Source organism: Cetorhinus maximus, chromosome 6 (genome assembly GCF_964194155.1).
Source record: "Cetorhinus maximus chromosome 6, sCetMax3.hap1.1, whole genome shotgun sequence".
In the NCBI taxonomy this organism is placed as follows: domain Eukaryota; kingdom Metazoa; phylum Chordata; class Chondrichthyes; order Lamniformes; family Cetorhinidae; genus Cetorhinus; species Cetorhinus maximus.
Window position 1 is genome coordinate 14,414,583 of NC_135884.1, and position 27,289 is coordinate 14,441,871.

At 41.6% G+C, this 27,289-nt stretch overlaps 1 protein-coding gene across 2 annotated transcripts in view; it reads right to left on the minus strand.

The window, feature by feature from the left end:
• The window catches only part of LOC144681551 (guanine nucleotide-binding protein G(i) subunit alpha-2), a 213,543-nt gene that overhangs the window by 30,340 nt on the left and 155,914 nt on the right, over positions 1-27,289 (minus strand). For both annotated transcript variants that reach the window (XM_078543220.1, XM_078543221.1), the window contains exon 5: positions 20,641-20,769. In XM_078543220.1, coding sequence (XP_078399346.1) covers positions 20,641-20,769 — 129 coding nt within the window. The remainder of the gene's footprint in view (positions 1-20,640; positions 20,770-27,289) is intronic.

A 27,289-nucleotide genomic window follows, 5' to 3' on the forward strand; every position in this document is an offset into this window, starting at 1 on the left:
GGTATATAAGATGCTAAAGGGGATAGACAAAGTAGACGTGGAGCTGATGTTTCCCCTTCTGGGGCATCCTAGAACGAGAGGCCATAGTTTTAGGCTAAGGGGTGGTAGATTCAAATCAGAGATGAGGAGGAATTACTTTTCTCAAAGGGTCGTGAATCTGTGGAATTCACTACCTCAGAGTGCAGTGGATGCCGGGACGCTGAATAAATTTGAGGAGATCGACAGATTTTTAATTAGTAATAGGTTGAAAGGTTATGGAGAGAGGCGGGAAATTGGAGTTGAGGCCAAAATGAAATCAGCCATGATCGTAATGAATGGCGGGGCAGACTCGAGGGGCTGAAATGCCTACGCCTGCTCCTAGTTCTTATGTTCTTATGTTAGGGATGAGCAATAAATGCCGGCTTTGCCAGTATGCTCACATCCCAAGACCGAAGCTTAAAAGAGTCGAACGCATAATTTTCAAAGATGTGTCAACTTCTTTTACGGGAGGAAGCAGAGGTTGGAAGCTAAACAATTATAAATAACATTTCCATGAACAGACATGTGCCATAGTTAAAGACCACAAGCTAGTCACAATAATGCCATCTTTCCCAAGTGCAAGGCAGAGTAAGAAATAGGAGTGATAACAAAAAAAATGATGCACATTGTAGGCAATAGGGAAAGATTGAATGTTTTTGGTTTGGTTTCCCAGAAGCCAGAAGCAGACGTAGATCGTACCAGAGATTGGGTGTGACAGGAATATTTCAGAGTAAATTGTTTAAATACAGGAGCTCTGCTTTTTGAGATCTATGCTCTCCATCAGTACCTCTCACTGCCAAAGCGGCTCTTGCTGCCAGACATTTACTGAAAATAATGGCAACTAGCATTTCAGGGACGCTTCTTACATGCAGAAGTGCTTTGCAGAGTGAAAGGAAAATACTAGACAGAAAGGAAAAAAGATGATGTCTGCCTTTGGAAATGGTACAGTAAGTAAAGGAGATGCTTTGGTGTTGGTAACCTAACTTAAAGAGCAAATTTCACAAATGGGGCCACTTCGTCACAAACGGCAATAAAATTTGCAAAGAAAACATGTGGAAAGCTGACAGGTTATGATTAAAAATAAGATTAAAAATCTCAGATTAATGCCCATCGCATTCTTCCCCCACATCAATATTTCTACTTTCCCCAAACACTTTCCAGTGTTTTCAGTGACGTTGGACGCCCATGCTACTATATCAAAATACGATTTAATCCTGAAAAAGTATCCTTCCTTAAAAATTAAAATCAGCAGTTCAGCAGTGTCTCACTCACAGCAACAAAATGAGATGTCTGCACGAATGCTGGACGGTGCAATCCACTTATTTAGCATAAACTTCTCACATTTCTAACTCTCGCTAAAGTACATCGCAACAGCCAAGCCAATAGTGTAGCTTTCCCTCCAAATTTCCATTTCTGGAGCCAAGAAACAATGTTCTATATATTTCACGTCTGCCAAGACAATAGCATGCCAGAGGTAGGGAACATCCGTACAATTGATAACCATGCGGGGCGTGTGGAAGTGGAAGAGGAGCAGAGAGAGAGAGAGAGCGACAGGCAGGCAGGGAGGGAGGTGGTGGGTTGGGTGGGGGGGGGGGGAAGGAAGTGAAGGGACAACAAGGAGGAAACAGGCCAGAGAGCAAACAGAAAAATAGCTTTTAAAATCCGTTACACATAAGATTCAGGAACACATAGGACAAACCTAAGCTAACCAAGAAAGGGTCGTATAAGCAATGACAAGTCAGTGGAAATTCAATGCAGAATTTCTCAAGAGGACTGGGCTACGGAGGACAACTGAACATGGAAGAATGTTAACAGTGAAAAGTCCTTATTTGGTAATGAATAACTGTCAAGTTCATCTATCTCAAACTTGCATATCTTTATCATTGAAAAAACCTTTGAATAGTTTCTAATTACAAGGCTACTTGAAAACTCATGGAACAACATTAGTTAAATCACATCAATAAATTAGACGATGATTATTTAATATAAATAACCTCCTGTTACACATTGAATGTTAATTGCATATTAATTGTATGCAGGTGGTGGACACGAACTGTGGATCCACTTGCGTTTCTTTAAATAGGAATAGACCAAAACTGTGGTTGTTAGATTAGGAGGTGCATGTTTGTAATGTGTATCTCTGTAACTAAATGCTTATGAAAGCTTGTAAAGATTGGCTCCAGTGCTATTCTTCACCACCAGGCTTGACTAAAATTTCTAAAGGCTATTCTCCCAAATGCAACCACTTCAAGTGCCGTCTGTATTTAGGATACTGTAAAAAAAAAGTAAATTTGAAGAAAGATGTTAAAATAAGTACATTTTCCCTTTGCTGAACATAGTGACTCCAGGGATGAGGGACTTCAGTTAATTGGAAACATTGAGAAGCTGGGGTTGTTTTCCTTAGAGAAGGTTGAAAGGAGATTTGATAGTGTTCAAAATCATGAGCGGTCTAAACAGAGTAGATAGAGAGATACTGTACCACTGGCAGGAGGAGTTAAAAACCAGAGGGTACCGATAAGGTGAATGGCAAAAGAATTAACAATGATATGACGGAAAACATTTTTAAACAGTGAATGGTTAGGATCCTGGAATGCACCGTTTGAGAATGAGGTAGAGGCAGATACAATCTCAGCTTTCAAAAGGGAATTGGATAAACATGAAGAAAATCAATTTAAAGGGCTGGGGGAACAAGCGAAGGCATGGGACCAGCTGAGCTACTCTTACAGAGGGCTTGAATGGACATGATGGGCAGAATAGCCACTTCCTTGTACCGTGATCAATCTGTGAACCTATTGGGCTATGGATCCATGTGCAACAGCAATGCTGCAGTACCACAGTCAAGCCAGCCCTGGAGACCAATGAATGTTAGCAGATTGTTCAAAGACAGAGACACGCACACATTCACCCACACAGACACACCCTTGACATTAACGTCCTTGCAAATTACTCTCCAACCTTCCTTTCTTCGTCAAAGTCCTTGTCCTTGCTGCTTTATTCCAAATCCATGCTCATCTTTCCTCAAATTAGCTTTCCCCTCGCTACAGTACCAAATTTGTGACTGATAAGAACCAATGACGCCCAATGTGACCTTAACAAAGGTAATCTATCCCTCTTTGTCCTGTCTGCAGTCTTTGGCATGGTTCACCACTCCTCCTCCCAAACCACTGTCACCCAGTTGGATCGATTGCTCTCATCTGGTTCCAAACTTATCTATCTAATCAATGCCAAATTGTCATCTGCAATGGATTCTATTCCTGCTCTGGCACTATAACCTCTAGTTTCCCCCAAGGATCTATCCTTTGCTCCCAAGCCCCCTTTCCCCCCACCTTCCTACATGCTGTCCCTTGGCAACATCATCCAAAAACATGTCAGTTTTCACATGCACGCTGACAGCACCCAACTCTACCTCACCACCACCTCTCTCGACTCTTCCATTGTTGCTAAATTACCAGACTGTTTATCCGACATCCAGTACTGGATGAGCAAAAATGTTATCCAATTAAATATTGGGAAGACCGACATCATTGTTTTAGCCCCTGCTATAAACCTTGTTTCCTAGTTACTGACTTAATCCCTTTCCCTGGCAAGTGCTTGAGGCTGAACCAGTTTATCTCTACCTACCCACCCCCCCCCCCCCCCCCCCCCCCCCACCCCCACCCCCCCACCCACCACCTCCCCAACCTCCCAGAGCTTGCTCCACCATTCAATAAGATCATGGCTGATCTGATTGTGGCCTCAATGGCACTATCCTGCCTACCCCTTATTCATCAAGAATCTACCTCGGCCTTAAAAATGTTCAATGACCTTGCCTCTACCACTCTCTGGAGAAGTGACTTCCATAAACTCACAACCCTCGGAGAAAAAAATTCTCATCTTAAATGGGAGACCTAATTTTTAAACTGTGTCCCCTAGTTCTAGTCTCTCCCACAAGGGGAAACATCCTTTCAGCATCCACCTTGCCAAGCCTCCTCCGGATCTTATATGTTTCAATAAGATCACGTCTCATTCTTCTAAATTCCAATGGACACAGGCCCCAGCCTGTTCAACCTTTCCATGTAAGATAACCCTGTCTGCTCCCCCATCTCAGGTATCAGTCAAGTGAACCTTCTCTAAACTGCTTCTAATGCATTTATATCCTTTCTTAAATGAGACCAAAACTGTGCACAGTACTCCAGATGTGGTCTCACCAATGCCCTTACAACTGCAGCAAAATGTACTTACTTTTATATTCCATTCCCCTTGCAAAAAACGACAACATTCAGTTTGCCTTCCTAATCACTTGCTGTACCTCCCTAATAACTTCTTGTGATTCTTGTACTAGGACACTGAGATCCCTCAGCAGAGTTCTGAAATCTCTCTCCAGTTAAATAATATACTGCTTTTCTACTCTTCCTGCCAAAGTGGACAAGTTCACATTTTCCCACATTATAATCCATCTGCCAAATTTGTGCATACTCACTTAACCTATCCATATCTCTTTGCAAACACCCTATGTCCACTTCACAACTTACTTTCCTACTCATCTTCCTGCCATCAGCAAATTTAGCAACCATACGTTCGGTCCCTCCAGCCAAGTCACTGATATAAATTGTAAATAGGTGAGGCCTCAGCACTGATCCCTGAGGCACTCCACCCATCACATCTTGCAACCCAAAAATGACCCATTTATGCCCACACTGGGTCCTGTTAGCTAACCAATCCTCTATCCATGCTAATATGTTACCCCTACACCATGAGCTCTTATTTTGCATAGTAACCTTCGATGTGGCACCTTGTCAAATGCCTTCTGGAAATCTAAGTACAGCAAATCCACAGGTTCCTATTTATCCACTTTGCTTATCACTTCCCCAAAGAACTCTAAGAAATTAATCAAACATGATTTCTTTCACAACACCATGTTGACTCTGGTTGAATCAAAATGTTCTAAGTGCCCGGCTATAACCTCCTTCATAATAGATTCCAGCATTTTACCTATGACAGATGTTAAGCTAACTGGCCTGTAGTTCCCTGCTTTCTGTCTCCCTACTTTCATGAATAGGGGAGTCACATTCGCTATTTTCCAATCTGATGGGGCCTTTCCAGAATCTAGGGAATTTTGGAAAATTAAAACCGATACATCTATTTCAGCAGCCACTTCCTTTAAGGCCCTAGGATGAAGTCCATCCGGACTTGGGGTCCTGTCAGCTTTTAGTTCTAATAATTTTCTCAGTATCATTTCCCTGATGATTGTAACTGTTTTACATTGCTCCCTCTCTTTCAACTTCTGATACACACTTATTTATGGGATATTTCTGGCGCGTGTCTCCACTCATCTGCTACTGAAACCCTCAACCATGCCTTTGTTACCTCTAGACTTGACTATTCCAATGCACTCCTGGCTGGCCTCACACACTGTATCTTCCATAAATCTGAAGTCATCCAAAACTCTGCTGCCCGTGTCCTTACTCGCATCGCCTGCCATTCACCCATCTGCACTGGCTCCTGGTTAAACAACGCCCCACTGTTAAAACTCTCATCCATGTGTTTAAATCCCTCCATGGCCTCACCTCTCCCTATCGCTGTAATCTCTTCCAATCCCCCATAATCCTCTGATACCTTCACTCCTAATTCTGGCCTCAAGCACCCTGGATTTTAAATGTTCCACCCACTGGTGGCCGTGCCTTCAGATACGGAGCCCCGAGTTCTAAAATTCTCTCCATCTCTCTACGTCTTTTTCCTCCTTTAAGTTGCTCCTCAAAACCTCACTCTCTGCCCAAGCCTCTCGCCATCTGCCCAAGATATTACTTATGTGGCTGGGTGTCAACTTTTGCTATATAATGCTCCTGAAGTGCCTTGGACGTTTTATTATGTTGAAGACTCTGTATACACAAGATATCGCTGTTCAGTTCTCAATTCGGGGCAAATTCAGCAATCCTGATTTCTCTTTAACACTACCTGTATTGCTCAAGCCCAAACCATACTTCACGTATGCTTTGAGCATTTGCCCTAGAGACCAACATACACAGAAGGAAAGATTGAATAAAAGATGCGGAAGTGAGAGAAATCCGGGGCACTTTGCCCCTCTGGATAAACAATGGAACAAGGTACAGTTCAGAATAACCACATTCCAGCCCAAAATTAAGTTTTTAAAAGTTATGAATTTTAAATGCACGTGGGTTTTGACATTAGTGCCAATCATCTTCTACAGAAATGGAGAGAAATGTCTCTTTCTTCATTCACACTAATGTTTTTAACTACTTTGGGAGTAGCACTGATCAATGTTATGCTCCATCCAACCTGTGCTTTATCAGATCAACACAGTTAATGTGAACAATATGTTCAAACTGTGGGCTAATTAAATAGGTCCACTCCCTGTATTGGACAGCACTTTGGCACGGGATAAATGCAGATTAAATCTGAATCACAATATTAACGACGATCACCTTTCTCAGTAATTCTATTCATTTTCATCTGTACTGCCCCCTCGGTTGCACCAGAAAACAAACTGCGCTTCGGCTTATGTCCCTCCCCCTCCCCCCACACGCGATACCCCACAGAGCCGGGAGCCAACGAAGCTGACCGCCAGATAAACCAGTGCTGATCTTGGGGGGAATGTTTTACCGACTGCAGCAAATTCAGTTTGAGTGAAGCAGTTCTGTGCCGAGTGGCACCGGCTGCCGTCTTTCTTCTGCCCCCAACCACCGCCCCCCGCCCCCACCGCACAGAAATTCCTGAATTTTGAATTCTGAGACTCTCGTGGCGGAGCAAACAATGGAGTCCAGCCATCTGACAAGTACAATAATAATCAAGTTACTGAAATTGACCTTGCATACCATACTCTCTGGCACAAGGCCATCACAGTATATCAGGACTGTGGAGAGCCAGCCTTTCAGCCACTTCCCCAGGCAGATTAAAATGGAACTGCTTCCACCGAAACTGTTCTTTAAAATCCCAAATGGTAAAAACGAGGTGTACACTTTCCCATGTGTTTGTTAGTGTATGCCAGCTGCTGCTCCTCCTCATCAAGGTTTATGGTTTTAAAACTGCAGACGGACGCCAACTTGGGAATTAATCTGCGGAAAGACTCTCGTACCCACACCCTCTGCACCACCAACAGCCCCCACCCTCTCACGGTGGTATCATATTCTGGATAAGCTGTGTTGATTTTTCACTCCTCCAAAGCTGCTTTTAACTAAAGCACAAGACAAAGTGACAAGGAGCGATCGAGATCTTAATAAGTATACAGATGCCTCCTTTTATTACATAGTTATTATAGAATAATTTGAGCGAGTAGCATTCCCTTTGAACATTCTTAACTGCGATAATTATATTCATGCCTATGAATAATTACTTTCTTTCCAAAATAAACTTGAACCTCATTCCATTACCAGTCTTTGAATTTAAAATAACATAAAATGTTAAGATAAATAGCAAACAAAGCTTGTGACACAGAAAAGGGTTCAAACTAGCCAGAGAGTTGTTCATAATGTTTCTCATGTGATCACTTTTTTTTTAAAGTTCCCTTTCCCCAGTGAGGGACCCAAGCACCATTTACTGGATGTCTGTCTTTGACTGAAATCTAATCAGACGTGTGTTGCAGAAGCATGAGATTTCAGTCACACCAGGAGAGCCCAGTTTTAATGATGTGACCTTTCTACACAGTTGAGAAGTCTCCTGCAGCTAACACAGAACCCTTGTGGACCAATATTAGCACAAACTCTTCCTTTGGAACAAGTTTAAGAGCATGCCGCACCACACTGTAGCAGAATTAATTTTTACAGGTGTTGGCTGTGGTTCAAGTATCCTTCACTCAAACATTATGGCTCACTTTTAACCCTCTAAATATACCAATTACTACAATGCACAGGATAATCAATATTGGAAACGTATATGAAGTTATAAGCTAAATGGAAAGGTTCAGATGTTCTCTATAGGGACATCTGGAAGTGATTTGCAGGCTGCATTCTGAGTTCAGGTGGTGCAGATACGCAATGATACATAAAAGCAAAATACTGCAGATGCTGGAAATCTGAAATAAAAACAGAAAATGCTGGAAAAACTCAGGTTGTCTGACAGCACCTGTGGAGAGAAAAACAGGGTTAACGTCTAGAGTCCGTATGACTCTTCTTCAGAGCAGGAGAGAGGTAGAAATGTGATAGAATTTATACGGTTTAAGAAAGGGTGGAGCAGGTCGGAGCAAAATAGAAGGTCAGGGATAAGTGGGAACTAAGTAGAGATTTGACAAAGATGTCATGAACACAGGACAAAGGGAGTGTAAACGGTAGCATTAAAGACTAAACGAGATGTTGATAGTGGCATAAAGGTAAGATAGCAGAATGCGTTATTAACAGAAGAAGGGTCAGCACTCTGTGAAAGCAAAACATAAAAACTAGTGACAGATGGCCCTGTGTGTGGGGGGTGTGGGTGGGGTTGGGGTGTTGGAGAAAAAGGATAGAAAAATAACAAAAAAATAAAAGTTTTTAAAAATTGGATAAAAACAGAGGAGAGATTTCATGGTTTGAAGTTGTTGAACTCAATGTTAAGTCCAGAAGGCTGTAAAGTGCCTAATCGGAAGATGAGGTGCTGTTCCTCCAACTTGCGTTGGGCTTCACTGGAACGTTGCAGCAGGCCAAGGACGGACATGTGGGCATGAGAGCAAGATGGGGTGTTGAAATGGCAAGCAACAGGAAGGTCTGGGTCATGCTTGCGGACTGAGCGAAGGTGTTCCGCAAAGTGGTCACCCAGTCTGCGTTTGGTCTCTCCAATGTAGAGCAGCCACAATGATACATACCTGAGATTGTAAATAAAAGATGTAAAGCACCTCTTCAAATGAATCTTGTACTGGCAGTTCTGGTGAAAGGTCACAGACCAGAAATACTAACACTATTTCTCTCTCCACAGGCGTTGCCTGACCTGAGTATTTCCAGCATTTTCTGTTTTTATTTCAGATTTCCAGCATCCACAGTACTTTGTTCTTGCGAAATATATATTGTGTCACTGCTATTTTTTGTGTGACTTTTTCCTGTTTAAAAAAGGTAGTTAAATTCTAAATCACCATCTAGGTCAGAGGAGGTTTGCTAGATTAATACCAGGAATGGGCAGGTTGTCTTATGAGGAAAGGCTAGACAAGCTAGGCTTGTATCTACTGGAGTTTAGAAGAGTAAGAGGCGATTTGACTGAAACATAAAAGATCCTCAGGGAACTTGACAGGGTGGATGTGGAAAAGATGTTTCCTCTTGTGGGAGGAATTTAGAACTAGGGGTCATTCTTTTTATGAAAAAAAAGGGGGTTGCCCATTTAAGACAGATGAGGAAAAACTCTCTCTCTCTCAGGTGGCTCGAGTGTCTTTGGAATTCTCTTCCTCAAAAGATGGTTGAGGCAGAGTCTTTGAATATCTTTAAAGCAGAGGTAGATAGATTCTTGATAAGCAAGGGGGTAAAAGGTTATTGGGTGTAGGCAGGAATGTGGTGTTGAGGTTACAGTTAGATCAGCCATGATCTTATTGAATGGCGGAGCAGGCACGAGGGGCCGAGTGGCCTACTCCTGCTCCTAATTCGTATGTTGCTTAATTTTGTCACTTCGTGAAGTCACTGAAGATTACTCAGAGGCACAGGATAAAACCAGTAAGCTGAAGTCAAGTCAACAAAATTCTAGGCATGCCACTAATTTAAATAGATGAGTAAAAAGTGCTTCCCAGAACGTAGGGAGTGAAGGCTCTCTTACAGGATGGGTCTGAGACCATGAACTAAAGAAATGTCTAGAGTTTAAAAATAAAAAGCAAAACATTTTTAGGTGATTAGCTAAAGAATAAGAGGGGATAAGAGTAAAAACATTTTTACACAACAAGTGGTTAGGATTTGGAATGAACAGCCTGATAGGGTGGTGGATACAGTTTCAATAGTAACTTTCAGGAGGAAATTGGATAAATACCTGGAGAAATAAATTACAGGGCTTAGGGGGATGAGTTTAGGAGTGAGACTAACTGAATTTCCTGTTCAAAAGAACAGCACAGACTCAATGAACCAAATGGCCTCCTTCTGTGTTATGCCATTCCAACATAAAATGACAATATAGCACAGGCTCGAGGGGCTGAATGGCCTATTCCTGATCCTATATTCCTACTATATCATCAGGCCATTTGGTGAGTTTGCACAGGTGAGTTGAATACTAGATTATCTTACTGTGATCAGAGTTTACAGCGCAAGTTCTGTACAACACAGGTACTTGAGACCATTGCAAGCCCATAGAAACAGTGAAACTGTGATCACAGAATTGTTACAGCACAGAAGGAGGGCATTCGGCCCATCATGTCTGTGCCAGCTCCCTGAAGGAGCAATGTACCTATTGCCGCCCTCCCCCACTTCTCCCCGTAGGCTTGCACATTCTTCCTTTTCAGATAATAATCCAATTCCCTCTCGAAAGCCTTGATTGAACCTGTCTCCACCATACTCACAGGCAGTGTATTCCAGATCCTAACTGCACGCCTGCATGAAAAAGTTTCTCCTGTCTGCATTGCTCCTTTCACCAATTAGCTTAAATCTGTGCCCTCTTGTTCTTGATCCTGGTTGGAAGGTCTCTGCCAATCAACTCCTTTACAGAATGAGGGTTGAGTAGATGAAATTACTCGACTCTTGGCTCTAAGTCATTTAGCCGTGAGATTAGTTTGGGATCAAAGTCTGAAGCAGCTGCCAAGTATTTGTTGCAAAACACTCTTTTCCACTTCAACACTCCCAAGACAAAGTTTTATAAAGGTACTTGACTTTAAAATCACAGTCATCCTTCACTTAATGCACACAGGTAATTTAAAGCACTAGTCTCATTATTTGCTCCACAATGGCATGGATTATGTTTATTCCAAAGAGTAACAAGTAATGTAACTTGAGTATGTTTATTCCATTGGCTAAAAGCTATTCATCATGTGCTTATATGGAGTATGTTTATTCCACAGGGCAATATGAACTCATTTTGCAACTGTATATGAGTATTATTATACCACAGGGTAACAGTTGTCCATTGCACAGATCTATGTGGTGCATTTACACAGCATGGGAAATGGTTAATGGAAATTCCATGAAAAGTAATTCAAAGTATTTAAACTTCAACACTAATAAAACTAAAAACAAATCAATATGAAAATTTAATTATGAGTGGCATCACAAACTTGTTTGAAAATATACTTATCTACGGAAGGATTAAAACGATTCACTAAAGAGCATTCATTACCATTCATTGGTGTAGGGCGCTTACTGCTGTTGAATGACAGCAGCAGAGAGCGCAATGATGGAGAGCCAGTGAGAGGCTCCATGCCAGTCACGCATTCATGGTTTAAAAGTTGAGACTTCTTGGGAAAAGCAAGCCCGCTGTCAAAATACTCAGATATAAGGGCACAAATCTGCTCAGCTCTACATGATCAATGCTAAATAAGGAAAATTCCTAAGGTAACTGTGTCTGGACTCCGCAATCCATTCCGGAACTTCCCCTTCTTCCTCTGGAAGGTGGTGATATACAGTTCCACAGACACTGGTTGCTCCGGCATCCTCTGCAAGCGGCTTTTCTTTAGATATTTATATAGCCCATGAGTATGAGCAGTTTATTTTGCCAGCGTTAAGCGAGCTTACCAGCAGGACTGGCTGGACAGGAATGGGAACTCCATCCAATTTCTCCATCCCTTCCTAAATCAGGGGCATTGATGCCAAATGCAATGCGCTGCATCGAAAACAGCATCAAATTAACTCAGCACCAAATAATGATTGAATCTGGGCCTATACCAGGCCTGTACTGCTTTCACATCACGTTGGGCAATAAATTCATGCACCAAGTTAGGTAGCTCATCAGGCACGCGTGTCTTTAATTCTTCTGTTTATTTCTGTTCAGGCGTCTCTGTACTCTTTGTCCTCGTGACCCTGCCCGAATCTATTTCAACTCTCAAGTCAGTCACATGTCAGTATACATGCTGGCCTTCAAGAAATTTTCATCCACCATCCATGCCCACTTAACATCAATTGTTCCATTGTCATGGTAACACACCTCAGTAAACTGTACAAACCTGTTAAGTGAGTGTCAGTGAATTACCAGATAAGGCCATGTTATTGTAATTAACGTTTGCTTAAATTTTCAAGCTTTTACTGAAAAGCCAAAAGGTAATTATTGACATTTCCAGCAGACATGGTATGAACATTCTGAATATCCTAGATTTACTACAGTAAACAAACCTGCCAAGAAACATAAAAAACAACAGCACATTTGGTTGGAAAACACACATACAGCATAAATATTGGCAGTAACTTAAAACAATGAAGAGTGTGACACCAGATGAAGGCTGCACAATAGCAAATCTGAGTCCAAATTCAGTCCTCCAAAGATTGCAGTTAATCTGGTTTACATACACCATTGATTGATTTAAGACAAAAGCAAACTACTACAGATGCTGCAAATCTGAAATAAAAACAGAAAATGCTGGAAAAACTCAGCAGGTCTGGCAGCATCTGTGGAGAGAGAAACAGAGTTAATGCTTCAAGTCCGTATGACTCTTCCTCAGAGCTAAAGAGAAATAGAAATGTGATGGATTTTTTTTCCTTTTTAAGAGGTGGTGGTGGAGCAGGTGGAACAAGATAGGTGGGGTGAGGGATAGGGGACAGCTAAGGAGAGATTGACAAAGATGTGATGGATACAGGACAAAGGGTTAATGGCAGTGGTAAAGAGTAAAGAAGGTGCTGATAGTGGCATAAAGGTAAGATAGCAGAGGGTGTTAATAGCAGAACAAGGGTCAGCACTCTGTGAAAGCATAACATAGAAACAAGTGACAGATGGCCCTGTGGCAGGAGGGGGAGTTTGGGGGAAAAGGATAAAAAAAAAAATGAATAAAAGAATAAAATAAAACTTTTTAAAATAAAATAAAAAATAAATAAATAAAAATTAGATTAAATAGGGGTCAAGAGGGAGGAGAGAATTCATGCTCTGAAGTTGTTGAACTCGACGTTAAATCCAGAAGGCTGTAAAATGCCTAATCGGAAGATGAGGTGCTGTTCCTCCAGTTTGCGTTGGGCTTCACTGGAACATTGCAGCAGGCCAAGGACAGACATATGGGCACGAGAGCAGGATGGCGTGTTGAAATGGCAAGCGACAGGAAGGTCAGGGTCATGCTTGCGGACTGAGCGAAGATCTTCCGCAAAGCGGTCACCCAGTCTGTGTTTAGTTTCCCCAGTGTAGAGGAGACCATTTTGGGAGCAGCGAGTACAGTAGATAAAATTAAAGGAGGTGCAAATGAAGCAATGCTTCACCTGAAAGAGTGTTTGGGGCCTTGGATGGTGAGGAAGTAAAGGGGCAAATGTTGCACGCTCTGCAATTGCATAGGAAGGTGCCGTGGGAAGGGCATGAGTAGTTGGGGGTGATGGGGGAGTGGACCAGGGTGTCACGGAGGGAATGGTCCCTACGGAATGCTGATGGTGGTTGAGGGGAAGATGTGTTTGGTGGCGGCATCACACTGGAGTTGGCAGGAATGGTGGAGGATGATCCTTTGATTAATTGACTTGATTTCACTTTCCATGTACTTGCACATTTCATTTATTTAACAGTCTCAAGCACCAGGAAACGTTACAAAATGTTAACAAGTTATTTTCACCACTAAATTGAGAATTGTTTTATGTGTCATAAACTTCTTTCACTCTGGTGGAGCAAATGTCAATAGTTGTGAACCTTAAAGGCTCTTTGAGGAGTTATCGCAATCAACCTAAAATCTTCAAGTACAAATCACAAATTCAGCGTGTAGTTTCATGCAACCTCCGTTTTAGTAAAGTTCAGTTGAAGTATTAGACTGGGTGCAGGGAAGTTCAAACAACATCTCCCTGTAGCATTCCTCAAATCTGCTTCTTATAAAGCAGCAAATGGAGCAGGATTCTATTATGGAAATGTGGCAAAGGGTCTAAAGGGAAAGCTTAGGAACACATTAATTGGATAAGAGGAGAAAAGCAACTCGTGCATCATGGAAGTGCCTCGAGCACTGTTGGTGCTTGGAACATCTAGGCACTGTTGATGCTTGGGAGAAGTCCAAAGTGAGTATGGCAGCAATCAGCAAAGCTAATAGCATGCTGAGCTACTTGGCGGAAACGGTAAAAACAAAAATCAAAAGGGGGCAACGATCAGGGTTCAGAGAAATCACAACAGAAGGTAACAGAGAAGGAGGCCATTTGGCCCATGTGTTTATGCCAACTCTTTGGAAAAAGTGTTTTATGCAAAAAAAAATTGGATAATCAAATTTTTAAAGGAATTTAAGAGTTATATAAGAAGCATTCATAAGATTCCACATTGCTTAGCCTCGACTACAGTTACACTATGGCCAAGTTAAGCATTGTAACAACCTCAAATAAGTGTGTTGATGCTAAGAGGGTAGGGAGAGTGGATATAGGGTTTTGGTGACTTTCACAAACTGCTTCAACTTGGCATTTTGTGTTAGGCCTTGATCTATTCTAAGGCAAGTGTTGCTATATCACATTCTGTTGGTATTCTTTTTAAATCAGTAGGTTATCAAAAAAACAACGGGAAATGAAGGGAACAAATATTTGGAAAAAATAGAGGAATGTGGAAGTGGATTGTCTTCGCACTCCTCACTTCCAATGTAAGGAACAATAAGTTTTGTAGGCTTTACAAATACAATGTCAAGCAGGTGGGGAAAGATCTAGTTTCTCTCCTTCTAATAAACTTCACCTTCATGACCTCAATGATTTAAGGGTATCCCTGGCCAATCCTTACTGCAAGAATGTGGGTAAAATGCCTACTTCCCAAAGGCACAGCAGCTACTGTGTGCATTATTGAGATGCAGTGATCTTGGCTTCTCCTTCCTCTCCACCCTCAATTTGTGGGGAACCCCCCACCCCTCACCGAGTCCCAAATGTCACTGCCATGCAGCTCAAATTAGCAACTTGCTAACTGAGAGGGGCAGGCAAAAACCTAAATCTCATCACTTGATCCTGCTGCGGTTTCTTGTTTTTTGAGAATTTGTTTGAACACTATTGTTGTGATCAGGGAACTTGCAGAGACATGTTAAATTGCAAAGGCCAACAGCGTGAAGCAGCAGATAGGCATCAACTCATTAGCCAAAGGTGCTTCAGCAGTCTTGCCACTGCTGCCATTAATTTATTTCCCTCAGGAGGGCTGCTACAATTCCTCCAAGCCAGGTTCTCCAACATCAGCACTCAGGCAAAAGAATTCTATTAAAATTAGCAGAGGAAGGCTACAAGGAAGTTAATCAAAATTCCTGCAAGCATTTGTATTGTAGAAGGGGGATCCTGCTGCTGAGTCTTCCATTATGCCTCTCCTCTTAAATACACAATGGCTCAATGAAATGCAGCATTTTGAATGCAATCTGTTGTCATTCAATTTGCTTCTCTACAAACAGGAACAGGCACTGGGAACCATGTAGGCTTAGTATAAAGATGGTAAAATTCATGGCGCTCATAACCAAGGCTTTGATGGGTGAAAAGGGGCTAGAAGCCAGCACTGCAATAGCATCAGCCCAAGCACCAATCCCAATTCTGAATTACACACTTCATATGTTAAAACCAGTTGCCCAGTTTGTTTCTGCGCACAGGAAGTACCTGAATGGCTGACTCTCTGGGTGGTGTATGTTAAATCCTGCTGCGAGTATTTTTATTCAGTAAATTTTATTAAAAGTGGGTTGAAAATGCACCAACAACTCTCATAACTTTACATGTTTGCACAAGAATCCTCTCTGGAAGATAATTCTCCTGTGTAATTACTGAGCCAGTTATTGAGGTGTGGTGCAAGGTGACCAAGGCTGGGAATATTCGGGGTACCTAACATCTCAGAAGGATTGGCAGAGAGGAAAAGCAGTTAGGGTGGCTCGGTTTATAAAGGATGATACTAGTAAAGTAGTGAGAAATTATCATGGCTCAGAAGATAAAAATGTAGAATCAGTTTGGGAGGAGATAAGAAAAGCAAGGGAAAGAGGTGGGAGGAGTTTAAAGGCCCTCTAACATTAGCTACACAGTAGGATAAAATATAAATCAAGAAATAATGGCGGGGGTGGGGGGCTTGTAAGAAAGGTACAATAATTGTGGGCGAGTTTAATCTTCATGTAGAATACGCAAATCAAATTGGCAAAGATAGCCTTGAGGATGAGGTCAGAGCTTATTTGGGACAGGTTCTTAGAACAATACGTTGCAGAACCAACCAGGGAAAGGGCTGTTTTGGATCTGGTAATGTGTAATGAGACACAATAATTAATGATCGCATAGTAAAGGATCCTCTACGGAAAAGTGATCATAACATAATTTCACATTCAGTTTGAGGGCAAGAAACTTGGGTCTGAAACTGATGCCTTAAACTTAAATTGAAGGCAATTGAAAAGATATGAAGACAAAATTGGCTAAAGTGGACTGGGGAAATAGATTAAAAGGTTAAGGAAAGGTATACAATGTTGCAAAGATTAAAGGTAGGCCAGAAGATTAGGAAAATCTTAGAAACCAACAAGGAATGACTAAAAATAAGAGGGAGAAATAACTAGCAAGAAAAATAAAAACAGACAGCAAGAGATTCTACAAGTATATAAAAAGGAAGGGAGTAGCTAAAGTAAACATTGGTCTCTTAGAGGATGAGACTGGGGAATTAATCATGGGAAACAAGGAAATGGCAGAGACTTTGAATGAATATTTTGTATTTGGTTTCATGATGGAAGACACAAAGTATCCCATAATAGTGGAAAATCAGAGGGCATAAAGGAGGAACTTAAACACAATTATCACTAGAGAAAAAGTACTAGGAAAAGGAATGGAACTAAAGGCTCATAAGACCCCTGGACCTGATGGCCTGCATCTTATGGCCTTAAAAGAAGTGGCTACAGAGATTATCAATGCATTTGTTGCAAAATTCCCTAGATTCTGTAAAGGTCCCAGTGGTTTGGAAAACCACAAAATGAAACAGCCCTATTAAAGAATAGAGGGAAGCAGAAAGCAGGAAACAATAGGCTGGCTAGACATTTGTTATTAGAAAAATACTGGAATCCATTAAGGAAATGGTAGGAGGATATTTAGATAGCCATAATACAATCAGGCAGAATCAACATGGCATTGTGAAAGGGAAATTGTGTTTGACAAATTTATTACAGTTCTTTGAGGGTGTAACAATCAGAGTGGATAAAGGGGAATGAGTAGAAACAGTGTAATTGGAATCGATAATGTGTCACAAGAAAAGTTACTGGACAAGAGCGAGCTCATGGTGCTGGGGTTAATATATTAGCGTGGACAGAGGATTGGCTAACTAACAAAGTCAGGATAAATATGTTGGCAAACTGTAACTATTGTGGTGCCACAAGGATCAATGCTGGGGTTTCAATTACTTACAATCTTTATTAATAACCTTGATGAAGAGACTATGCGTATTGTAGCCAAATTTGCTTATGCTACGACGATACATGAGAAAGCAACGTTGGAGTTAGACACAGGGTATGCAAAGGGATATGGAAAAGTTAAGTGAGTGGGCAAAAATTTGGCAGATGAAGCATACGGTTGGAAAATGTGAGATTATCCACTTTGGTAGGAAGAAGAGAAAAGTAGAATATTATTTAATTGAGAAAGGTTCCAGCATGCTGAAGTACAGAGGGATCTTGGTGCTCTTGTACATGAAACACCAAAGGTTAGTTTGCGGGTACAGGAGGTAATTAGGAAGGCAAATGTAATGTTGGCCTTTATTGCAAGGGGGATGGAGTACAAAAGTAGGGAGTTTTGCTACACATGTTTAGGTACAGTCTCACAAATGCCCTGGAGTGCTGTGTAAATGTTTGGTCTCCTTATTTAAGGAGGGACATACTTGCATTGGACGCAGTTCAGAGCAGGTTGACCAGTTTCATTGCTGGGATGTAGGGGCTTGCCTTATGAGGAAATGTTGAACAGGTTGGGACTATACTCATCTGAATCTAGAAGAATGAGAGATGACCTTCTTGAAACATATAGAGGGCTTGATAGGATAGATACGGAAGGGAATGCTACCGTTCATGGGGGGTGGGGGGAGATCTAAAACAAGAGGGCATAGTTTCAGAAAAAGGGGTCACTCACTTACAAAGGAGATGAGGAGGAATTTCTTCTCAGAATGTCGTGAATTTCTGGAATTCTCAACATCAGAGAGCTTTGGAGGCTGGGCTATTGAATATATTCAAGACTAAGACAGACAAATTTTTGGAACTGTCAGGGGATCAGGGGTTATGTGGAACGGGCAGGGCAGTGGAGTTGGGGCCAAGATTAGATCAGCTGTGATCTTATTGAATGGAGATTTCCAAGGGCCATATAGCCTACTCCTGCTCTTATTTCCTATGCTCTTATGTAACTAATCAGGCACATAATTGTTCTGAAGAACAGTCATATTCAACTTGAAACATTAACTCCGTTCCCTCTCCACAGATGCTGCAAGACCTGCTGAGCATTCCAGCATTTTGTTTTTATTTCCGTTATATAACTGCACTACGGAAATTAGAACCATGAGCCATTTTTAACGCCACATTGAGACCCATATTTGTTTTTCTGAAACCAAGAACCAAAGAAGCTGTCCAATTTGATTTTAACAAAATAATTGCAGATGAGGATTAAGTTTTCGAAACAATTTCAACAAGGTGGCCAGCAGCACACTCATTGTTCACGTGATGCTTACTGGGGCCCCCATCAAGCCACAACAGCATGATCAAGATCTACCCAGTGGTTCATGATACAGTTCTCCTGTGAAACATTAATATTTCTGTTCATCGACAGTGTTGGAAGTCACGCAGTTTTCTCTCTCCCTCACTCAGTACCAGTTACCAAATCAAACCTGCTCTGAATGATGATCTTTCTTCTGAGGTTTCATTTAAAACCCAAGGCTATTGTCATAGATAGTACTTGGCTTTACTTTGCAAATTTGTGCAACAAAGTTTTCATTTAGAAAATATTTGGCACTGATCTTCTGTACTTGGAGAGGGAGACCAAGTGCCAACTTCCCTCAGAACACATGCACATGAATTGTCCTAAACAATCAGAGCTTTAACGGGGACCTTGTAAAATTAATGGGACAACAGAAATGCCTTGGTACAGTTGTGCTGCAGTAAACAAGATGACAATCAAAAAGGTAAACGGACACCAATGATGCTACAGATTTCCAGCCTCTTGAAATTTCTCCAGGTTACTATGACTGAGCTCTCAGCTCATGCATAGAAGGCCAATAATGCAGTTTTCACCAACACCAGAAAAGGTTAGTCACTAGAATGGCGAATCTGTGGAAGCTTGGGTAATGGTCTGAGACTTCAAATCCAGGTTCTCAAATTTTGATAATTTATTTTGCAAAACTGATATTGGTTCAAATTTGAGGTTCTGATAGTCATCACAAATACTACCTGTGGGTCTGCAAACATATTGGAATATTTACGAATTACTGTACCTGCGCAACCTTATTTTCAGTAAACCCCTCTTCCTAATTACTGATCTCAAAATCAATTCTGGTCTAGTGCTGTGGCACTGATAGTAAAAGCTGTAAGCATCCAGCAGCCATAACAAACCTTGCTCTGTGTCTCTGTGGTTGTTCCTTATTCTGCATGTTTGCAGGATTTAGTGCTGTTTCTTTTTGCTCTTCAGTAAAGGAAGGCTCAGGAATACCATTGTGTGGCAGGTGTGGACTAGTACTCATGATGCATGAATGGGCTGTACTGAAACAATACTCAGCAGTCTAAAACAGAACTACAATCCTATGCATGGAGAAGTCGTCTTTCAATGATTGCTCAGCAAGGCTTGAACAGAACAATTAGCTGCTAGCACCTGTCCTCCTAACTCAAGCAAAACCACCAAAATATTACCAAAGTGCTGGGATTCAAGTTAGGAAGGAGAAATGTGGTTCTGGAAATGGCTAAACGAACTCTTTTTTTTTTGCTTGGCGGTATTATAAAATGTTTATTAAAAACACCTTTCTGGCAATGCTGGGAATTTATTACTCAGTCCCACTTTTCCTGAGACTATGGGCCACCTTCGTCAACCACAACTTTGATACAACTGAATAACTTTTTAGATCACTTCAGAGGGTAGCTAAGAATCAACCACACTGGTGTTGGATGGGAGTCACATATCAGCCTAAAAAGGCAATGACAGCAGGTTTCCTTCCCCCTCACCCCAGGACATTGTATATTAGTTGGGTTTTTGTGACAATCTGACAACTTTAGAGTCACTCTATCCATCCTAACAAAGACCCCAATCATTTTAAAGTATCTCAATTAAATCACCCCATAATCTTCAATATTAAAGGGAATAATGTTTAAATACAAAACAACATTGGCAAAGGCCTAGGAGAGGCTTCTGGCTCATCCTCTTTGGCAGGAAATTGTGCCCAAATAGGGGAGATACAGGAAGGGATATAAAAATCAAACATACAATAAAAATCTAATCTTATCACATACAACAGCTGCAGAATTAGAATCAATAGCCTTCTAACATAAGCCAAGCAATAGTGAACAGACTACGATACTTTCCCTAGCAACCATACAGATCTTGCGTGAGACCGGCTTTTATCCCCAAAGAAAACGCACTTGTTTTATTGATTTGTGCAGGAAGCTCTTATTGCTTTTAATCTGATCAGAAGCAACAGCATTGACCTTAAATTTAACCACGTGATGCTTACTTGAAATGTAGGTCCTTAAAAGTGAAATGGGTCTCTACAATGCCTGTAGTCTTGACTCTGGTTCGCAGTACATCCTGTTGAGTCGGGATGTAATCCGATCTTGCTATCCTTTCAAGATCATTCAGATAACTGTAAAAAGATAAAATTAAAAGCTCTAAATTAATAATTATCCACTGATTATAACAGCATTAAACAGGTGATGAAAAAAGCACTGCACATTTTCAGAGTAGGCCTACTTAAAGTACAACTAAAGGACTCCATGTCATGAGTTCTTAATTTTGGTAGTAACACTGGGTGAGAAATTGGTAAGTGAAGGGCAAGAGAAGGAATACATCTAAACATAATAATTAGCCACTAGGAGTGGCCAAAAGTGTGACATCAGTTAAGGTCTGTAAAGTTCAGAGGTGGAAGGGGAAAGAGAAATAAAGGGGGTTAAGAAAAGATACTGCAGGTGTTCAGCAGTCTTATTTCTGCTTCCCTTATCTGTTGCAAAAGTGCTCCATCTCAGGCAGTTTGAGAACAAAATATTTGATGGACCAGGGCCAATACCTCAATCACTGGGGAAATCAAAGAGCAACATTGAAGGTAAACTGACCCACCTTAAAACTAAGGAGGACAGTGAGAGATGCAGCAACATTTTGAAACAAGTGAAACCAAGAGTTTGCATTCTTAACTATAAGATCAGGAGAAAGCATTGGACACAGTTCAGGTCTTTCCCAACAGGGAAGAAGGGAGGATACTGGGGAAAATCACTCAGGATGTTCCATCGCGTTTTACTTTTGCATGCAGATTGAAGGCAACATTAGCTGAAATCTGGACACAGGTACTTTGGGTAGCAGGGTATATGGGGGAAAGGATGTGAAGAGAAATGATAACTTTGTTTGATATATTATGGGTTAATCCTGGCAAAGCAATTAGAGTTTTACTGCATAAACAAATATTCATGATAATTAACCAGCGTTATCAACAGTTCTCTCGCTATCCACTTCAGTGAAAGTACAAGGAACGATGAGAAATTATCGCTTTAGCCTTCAGCACCACACCCTTGGTCCACAGATAACTATGAGGAATTCCAAAGCAAACAATGACAGTTGACAAAACTAAACACTGGAGATTTTGCAAAGCTCAATAATACTCAGACATCTTTTACAATTAAGATGCAGCTTTCATATTTCCGAGGTCTGCTGCACCATCACAAATGCAATAACCTAACCTGTATGTTGTACACAACTCTATCACTGGACTTTTGGCAGTGGACTAGGACATACTAGATATGTACACACATCCTCTGCATTGAAAAAAAACAAACTTGAATTTAAATATCGCTTTTTGCCATCTCATGGCATCCCAAAGCACTTCATAGCTAGTGAAGTACGATTGAAGTATAGAGAGTGATATAGAGAAGCACTGCAGCTAATCCGCATTCAGCAAGGTTTCACTAACAGCAATGAGTTAAACAACTGGATAACTGGCTTTCAGGAATTTTGGCTGAGGGGTAAATGATGATCGGGACACAAACTCTTGTGCTCTGCATCAAGAAGTGATAAGGAATTGGTTATGTCCATCCGAAGTAGTAGACAGGCCCTCAATTTAACATCGTACCCGAAAAATGCATCTCTGATATGGCTGCACTGCTTCTGTACTGCACCAGAGTGTCAGCCTAGATTGCATGCTGAAGCCTATGGCTTCAACCCACAACCTTTTGACTCAGAGCGAAAACATTTCCACTAAGAATGTTTCATCGTGCCTTGAGTAGCCAATCTCACTGATGCCATCTGAAAGGGGAGGAGGGGTGAATGCAGCCAGGCACTTTCACAAGACAAAACTGATCAAGTTACTACCCTGGAGTTAAGCGGGGGGACTTTGCAAGCATTTTGTTTTGGCCTGTACACGGTCACTCGTCTGCGCATAAGATAGAACAAAGTAAAACGAGGATAAGCAGCAAGTAACTCACCTCCGGACTCCCTGGAGCCTGGCCACCATCTACCAGGCACAAGCTCGGAATGTGATGGAATACTCTCCACTTACCTTGGTAAATGCAGTTCTAACATTTAAGAAACTTGACACCATCCAGGACAAAGCAGCCCACTAGATTGACACCCCATCTACCACCTTAAACAGTCACTCCCTCCACCACCAGTACACAGCAGCAGCACTGTGTACCATCTACAAGATGCACTGCAACAAATCACCAAGGCTCCTTCATCTGCGCCTCCCAAATCCATGACCTCTACCAAAATCCTGCAACTCCCTTCCTAACAGCACTGTGGGTGTACATGCAACACATGGACTGCAACAGCTCAAGAAGCCAGCTCACCATCATCTTCTCAACGACGATTAGGGGTGGGAAACAAATGCTGATGTTGCCAGTGATGCTCTCACCCTCTGAAATAATTAAAAACTCAATGAATACAGCTAAAGTCATTTTTACAATAAAATGGAGTTAGTGAACCAGCCCTTTTCCCATTCTTCTCCTGTGTAAGTTTACAACTCCACTGAAAGGCAACAGTTTTGTAAGTGATTTTAACAAAACTGGAACAGGCTGCATGGGCCCAGGGATCTTTTCCTGTCTTTCATTGTTTTCATGTTTGTACCTGTTGAACCGAGCATCAGTTAATGAACCACCCAGTCACAGAACGCACCACATTACTTGGAAAACAATGTGCTTTTAAGCCAGCAGTTGAAACTGTTTCAATAGCCCCCTGCTAACATCAAAGGCAGGATTGGATTTCTGGCACCTAGCCAGAAATGTCACCTCTCCCAAATTATCCTATCTACCTTACATACCCAAACCATCACCAATAGCAAATCGTAGTTATGTTTTCACCTTCCTTTTTAAGTCTCTCCCTATATTACCCCCAAGCCAAGTCTTTGCCAAAAGCTATTAGATGTTGAGCAACAGCCTGGGGTGACTTGACTTCAAATTTTCTTTTAGTCGCATTTGGGAAATACTACAACTTCATTTCCTTCCGGAATTGGGAATTTTAGCAAAAACACTTTGCTACTGAAACTCTTCCTAATCAGTTATTATAAAATACTGGTTTTAATTTTCTTCCACTGTAATGGTAAGAAAAGTGGACATCTAGAAAGCTATGAAATGTGGTTCTGGAGGTTGGAGTGGGTCAGTTGGGGAGAACGCAAGATCAATGAAGAAGTTCTCGGGATGGGAGAGGAGGGAAGATCTTTAATGAATGTCAAGAAAAGGCAACAAGAGTTGGTCATACTCTAAAGCATGAAAACTTGCTGAAAGAAGTGGCTGAGGAAGATTAGAGGAATGTAGTAACGAGGGGGTAAGAGAACGATGATGTTAGACTATTTGCAATTGAAAATTGGAGGCTCCTACAAGTAACTGAAAAAAAAAGTGCAACACTGCGAGGCATGCAGAAATGAGCAGAGGACTTGCCCTTAGGCAAATCACTACTATTACTGTAATAGTAAGGTGTGTGCATTGACTATGGGGGGGAAAAAAACACTGCGTTCTGAGTGAACTCAGTGGCTCATTTGGCCCTTTCCTTTAAAAATAAGGGATCTCCCATTTAAGATGAGATGAGAAATTGTTTCTCTGAGGGTCATGAGTCTTTGGAACGCTCTTCCCTAGACAGCAGCGGAGGCAGGGTCATTGAATATTTTTAAGGGAGAGGGAGACAGGTTCTGGATGAACAAGGGAGTCAAAAGTTAATCGAGGGTAAGCAGGAATGCGGAGTTGAGGCTGCAATCAGATCAGCCATGATCTATTGAATGGTGGAGCAGGCTCAAGGGCCGAATGTCGTGCTCCTACTCCTAATTCATACGTTCGTATGTTTAAACAAATGATGAGTAGGACTACAGATGTTTGCTTTAGTAATACTTGATTTTACTGGCCATGTGATATCCAGCCATAGGTGTCAGCCTTGGCTCAGTTGGTTGCACTCTCAGCTAACCCAGAATGTTAAAAACAAAAAGCTAAAAGCTACTGCGGATGCTGGAAATCCAAAACAAAATAAAAACAGAATTACCTGGAAAAACTCAGCAAGTCTGGCAGCATCGGCGGAGAAGAAATCAGTGAAGTTCTGCTGAAGGGCCATGAGGGCTCGAAACGTTGACTGATTTCTTCTCCGCCGATGCTGCCAGACTTGCTGAGTTTTTCCAGGTAATTCTGTTTTTAACCCAGAATGTTGTTCATTCACAGTCCTGCTCCAGTTCCTGCTGCCTTTCAGATGAAGTCTAGAACTGTAAAACTGTTCTCTCAGGTGGACTTAAGGGGAACAGGAGTCTTCTCCCCAGTTTCTGGTCACTATTTATCACTCAATTAGTAACACTAGAAAACACATTGTCACATTACTGTTTAGGGGAGTTGTCTGCCTTAAAAATGGCTGCTGCATTTCCTACATCACAACAGTGGCTACAATTCAAAAGTATGTAATTGGCCATAAAGCAGTTTGGAATGTCATGAGGTTGTGAAATGTGCAATGTAAATGAAAGATTAATCTTCCTTTTTACACTGTATAGCCAAACAGAATCTCTCTCGCCTTTATTCAGCCATCATTCCACAGTACTTAGTTGTATCAAATCTTTACACACTGCAGCACCACTTCACAGTATAAATTTCAGTGACATACAGCTTTGAACCTTCACAATCATTTCCCCTTGTAATTATTTTTAAGGCATGTTCACAACACTAGTCCCTAGAACGAGAATAGGTAATTGCTCCCAGTTCATTCACTGCCAGAGCAAACATCGTATCCTGTATTAAACTGCCTACTGATTCGGCCCCATTTAGAACATAGAGGCCATTTGACCCAGGGGAACTGTAAGCACTCATATCCTACTACTCTGGCATGGCTGATTGATATACCAACATGAGAAACTGCGGTGACACCACTTGCAAATATCCTAATCCTTGAATATTGCTGAAAAAGAGGCATGTCGAAGCTAACGTCTTGCACTCATCAGGACACTTCGCAAGAATACCAATATAAGGGGAAAACAACAATTTATACTGTATGTGAAGAGAGTGCTGATTGGTTGGCAAGTGGACTCTGATTAGTAGAGGCATTGCCATGGAGAATGCACCAGTGATGGTGGCTGACATTAGATGTGATTCCACTATTGGACAACGTGTTAAATAATCTTCAGTGTGCTAGGAATTATGCTGACAACCAATTTGATATCGTCAGTTAGGCTCACAGTAATGGTGCATTTGCGTGTACTGGAAGCTACATATATTAATACATGGGGCCCTGGTTCTTTGCAGACAGAAAGAACATGTACACACATTGCGCTTGTTTCAGCTAAACAGAATAAGTGACAGCCATTCACTGACTCATTCCTCAGGCAATGCCTTGATCAATCAGCATTAAGCTGCCTGGTTTAAATTTCAAACAATGCTTGGCAGTTAACTATCAGTCACCATAACTGGTGCATTCCCCATGGCAACGCCTCTACCAATCAGAGTCCAGTTGCCAATCAATCAGCACTCTCTTCACATACAGTATAAATTGTTGTTTTCCCCTTATATTGGTATCCTTGCAAAGTGTCCTGATGAGTGCAGGATGAAAAGCTTCAACGTCTCTTTTTTCAGCGATATTCAAGTTCTGTACTACCAAATGGCTATTCAAATCCTTCCAAAGCTGAGTGTGTTCTGAAATTCTGTTTCTTGTTCAAGATCACAGAATCACAAAGTGCAGAAGAGGCCTTTTGGCCCATCGGGTCTGCACCGACACGTGAGAAACACCTGACCTACCTACCTAATCCCATTTACCAGCACTTGGCCCATAGCCTTGAATGTTATGACGTGCCACGGAAGGTGCTGCAATGCAAAGATTCCTCTAAAAGGGCAACAGAATTTACGAGCTTGTTGTATTGGGGGTTTTCAGTGAGAATTGGATGAGACTGCAGTTAGGTCGTTGAACCCCTCTTCTAAACATGCAGCCAGACAGAATGAAGTTCTGTCTAAATCACAGGCTCCATGAGTAGTCAACAAGCTCTCAAATAAACAATCATACTCACTTTCACACAAAGCACAGTCAGGTCTGAGACATCTTCCAATCTCTTACCCTCACTCACAACCAAGGAGAAAAAGTCACCGCACGGTACTGACAGCTGCCTGTGTCTAAATGTCAGGGCCCCAGAGAATCTCACCTTTCAGTTACTGCAGCAGATTTCACTAAATGAGGGCTACCCTGAGCAATGCTTTTTACATTTATTCAAATTGCTTGGGTGCTAACCTAATACTTATATTAGAAGGAAGCTCTGGTTCAATTCATTTTTACTATGCTGTGGCATACATTCAAAAAGCAATGGAATGTTCTAGGAAGAAATTACTTCTGCAGATGTTCTCTAAAAACGACTCTTTAAAAAAGAGACATGAATCCAGGGGGAAGAAAATCCCGCTACTTTCACGTCAATGCTACATGAATCTGTTGTGATCATCGAAAAGTCACAAGGTGTGCTGGCATTTTAACAAAAAGGCAACAGAGATAATCGGCATTTTCGACGTTCATTAAGGTTAACAGACATCTCGTCATTCTGTGCATGCCTGACCTCATCCTGGAACCCGAGCAGTACACTACGTGCAGTTCCCCCTGCCTCAACTTCACCATAGGAACATCTAAAATAGGGAGAGAGAGAAAAATTCAAGCAAGCGGTAGCACTACAGTAACCATTTATT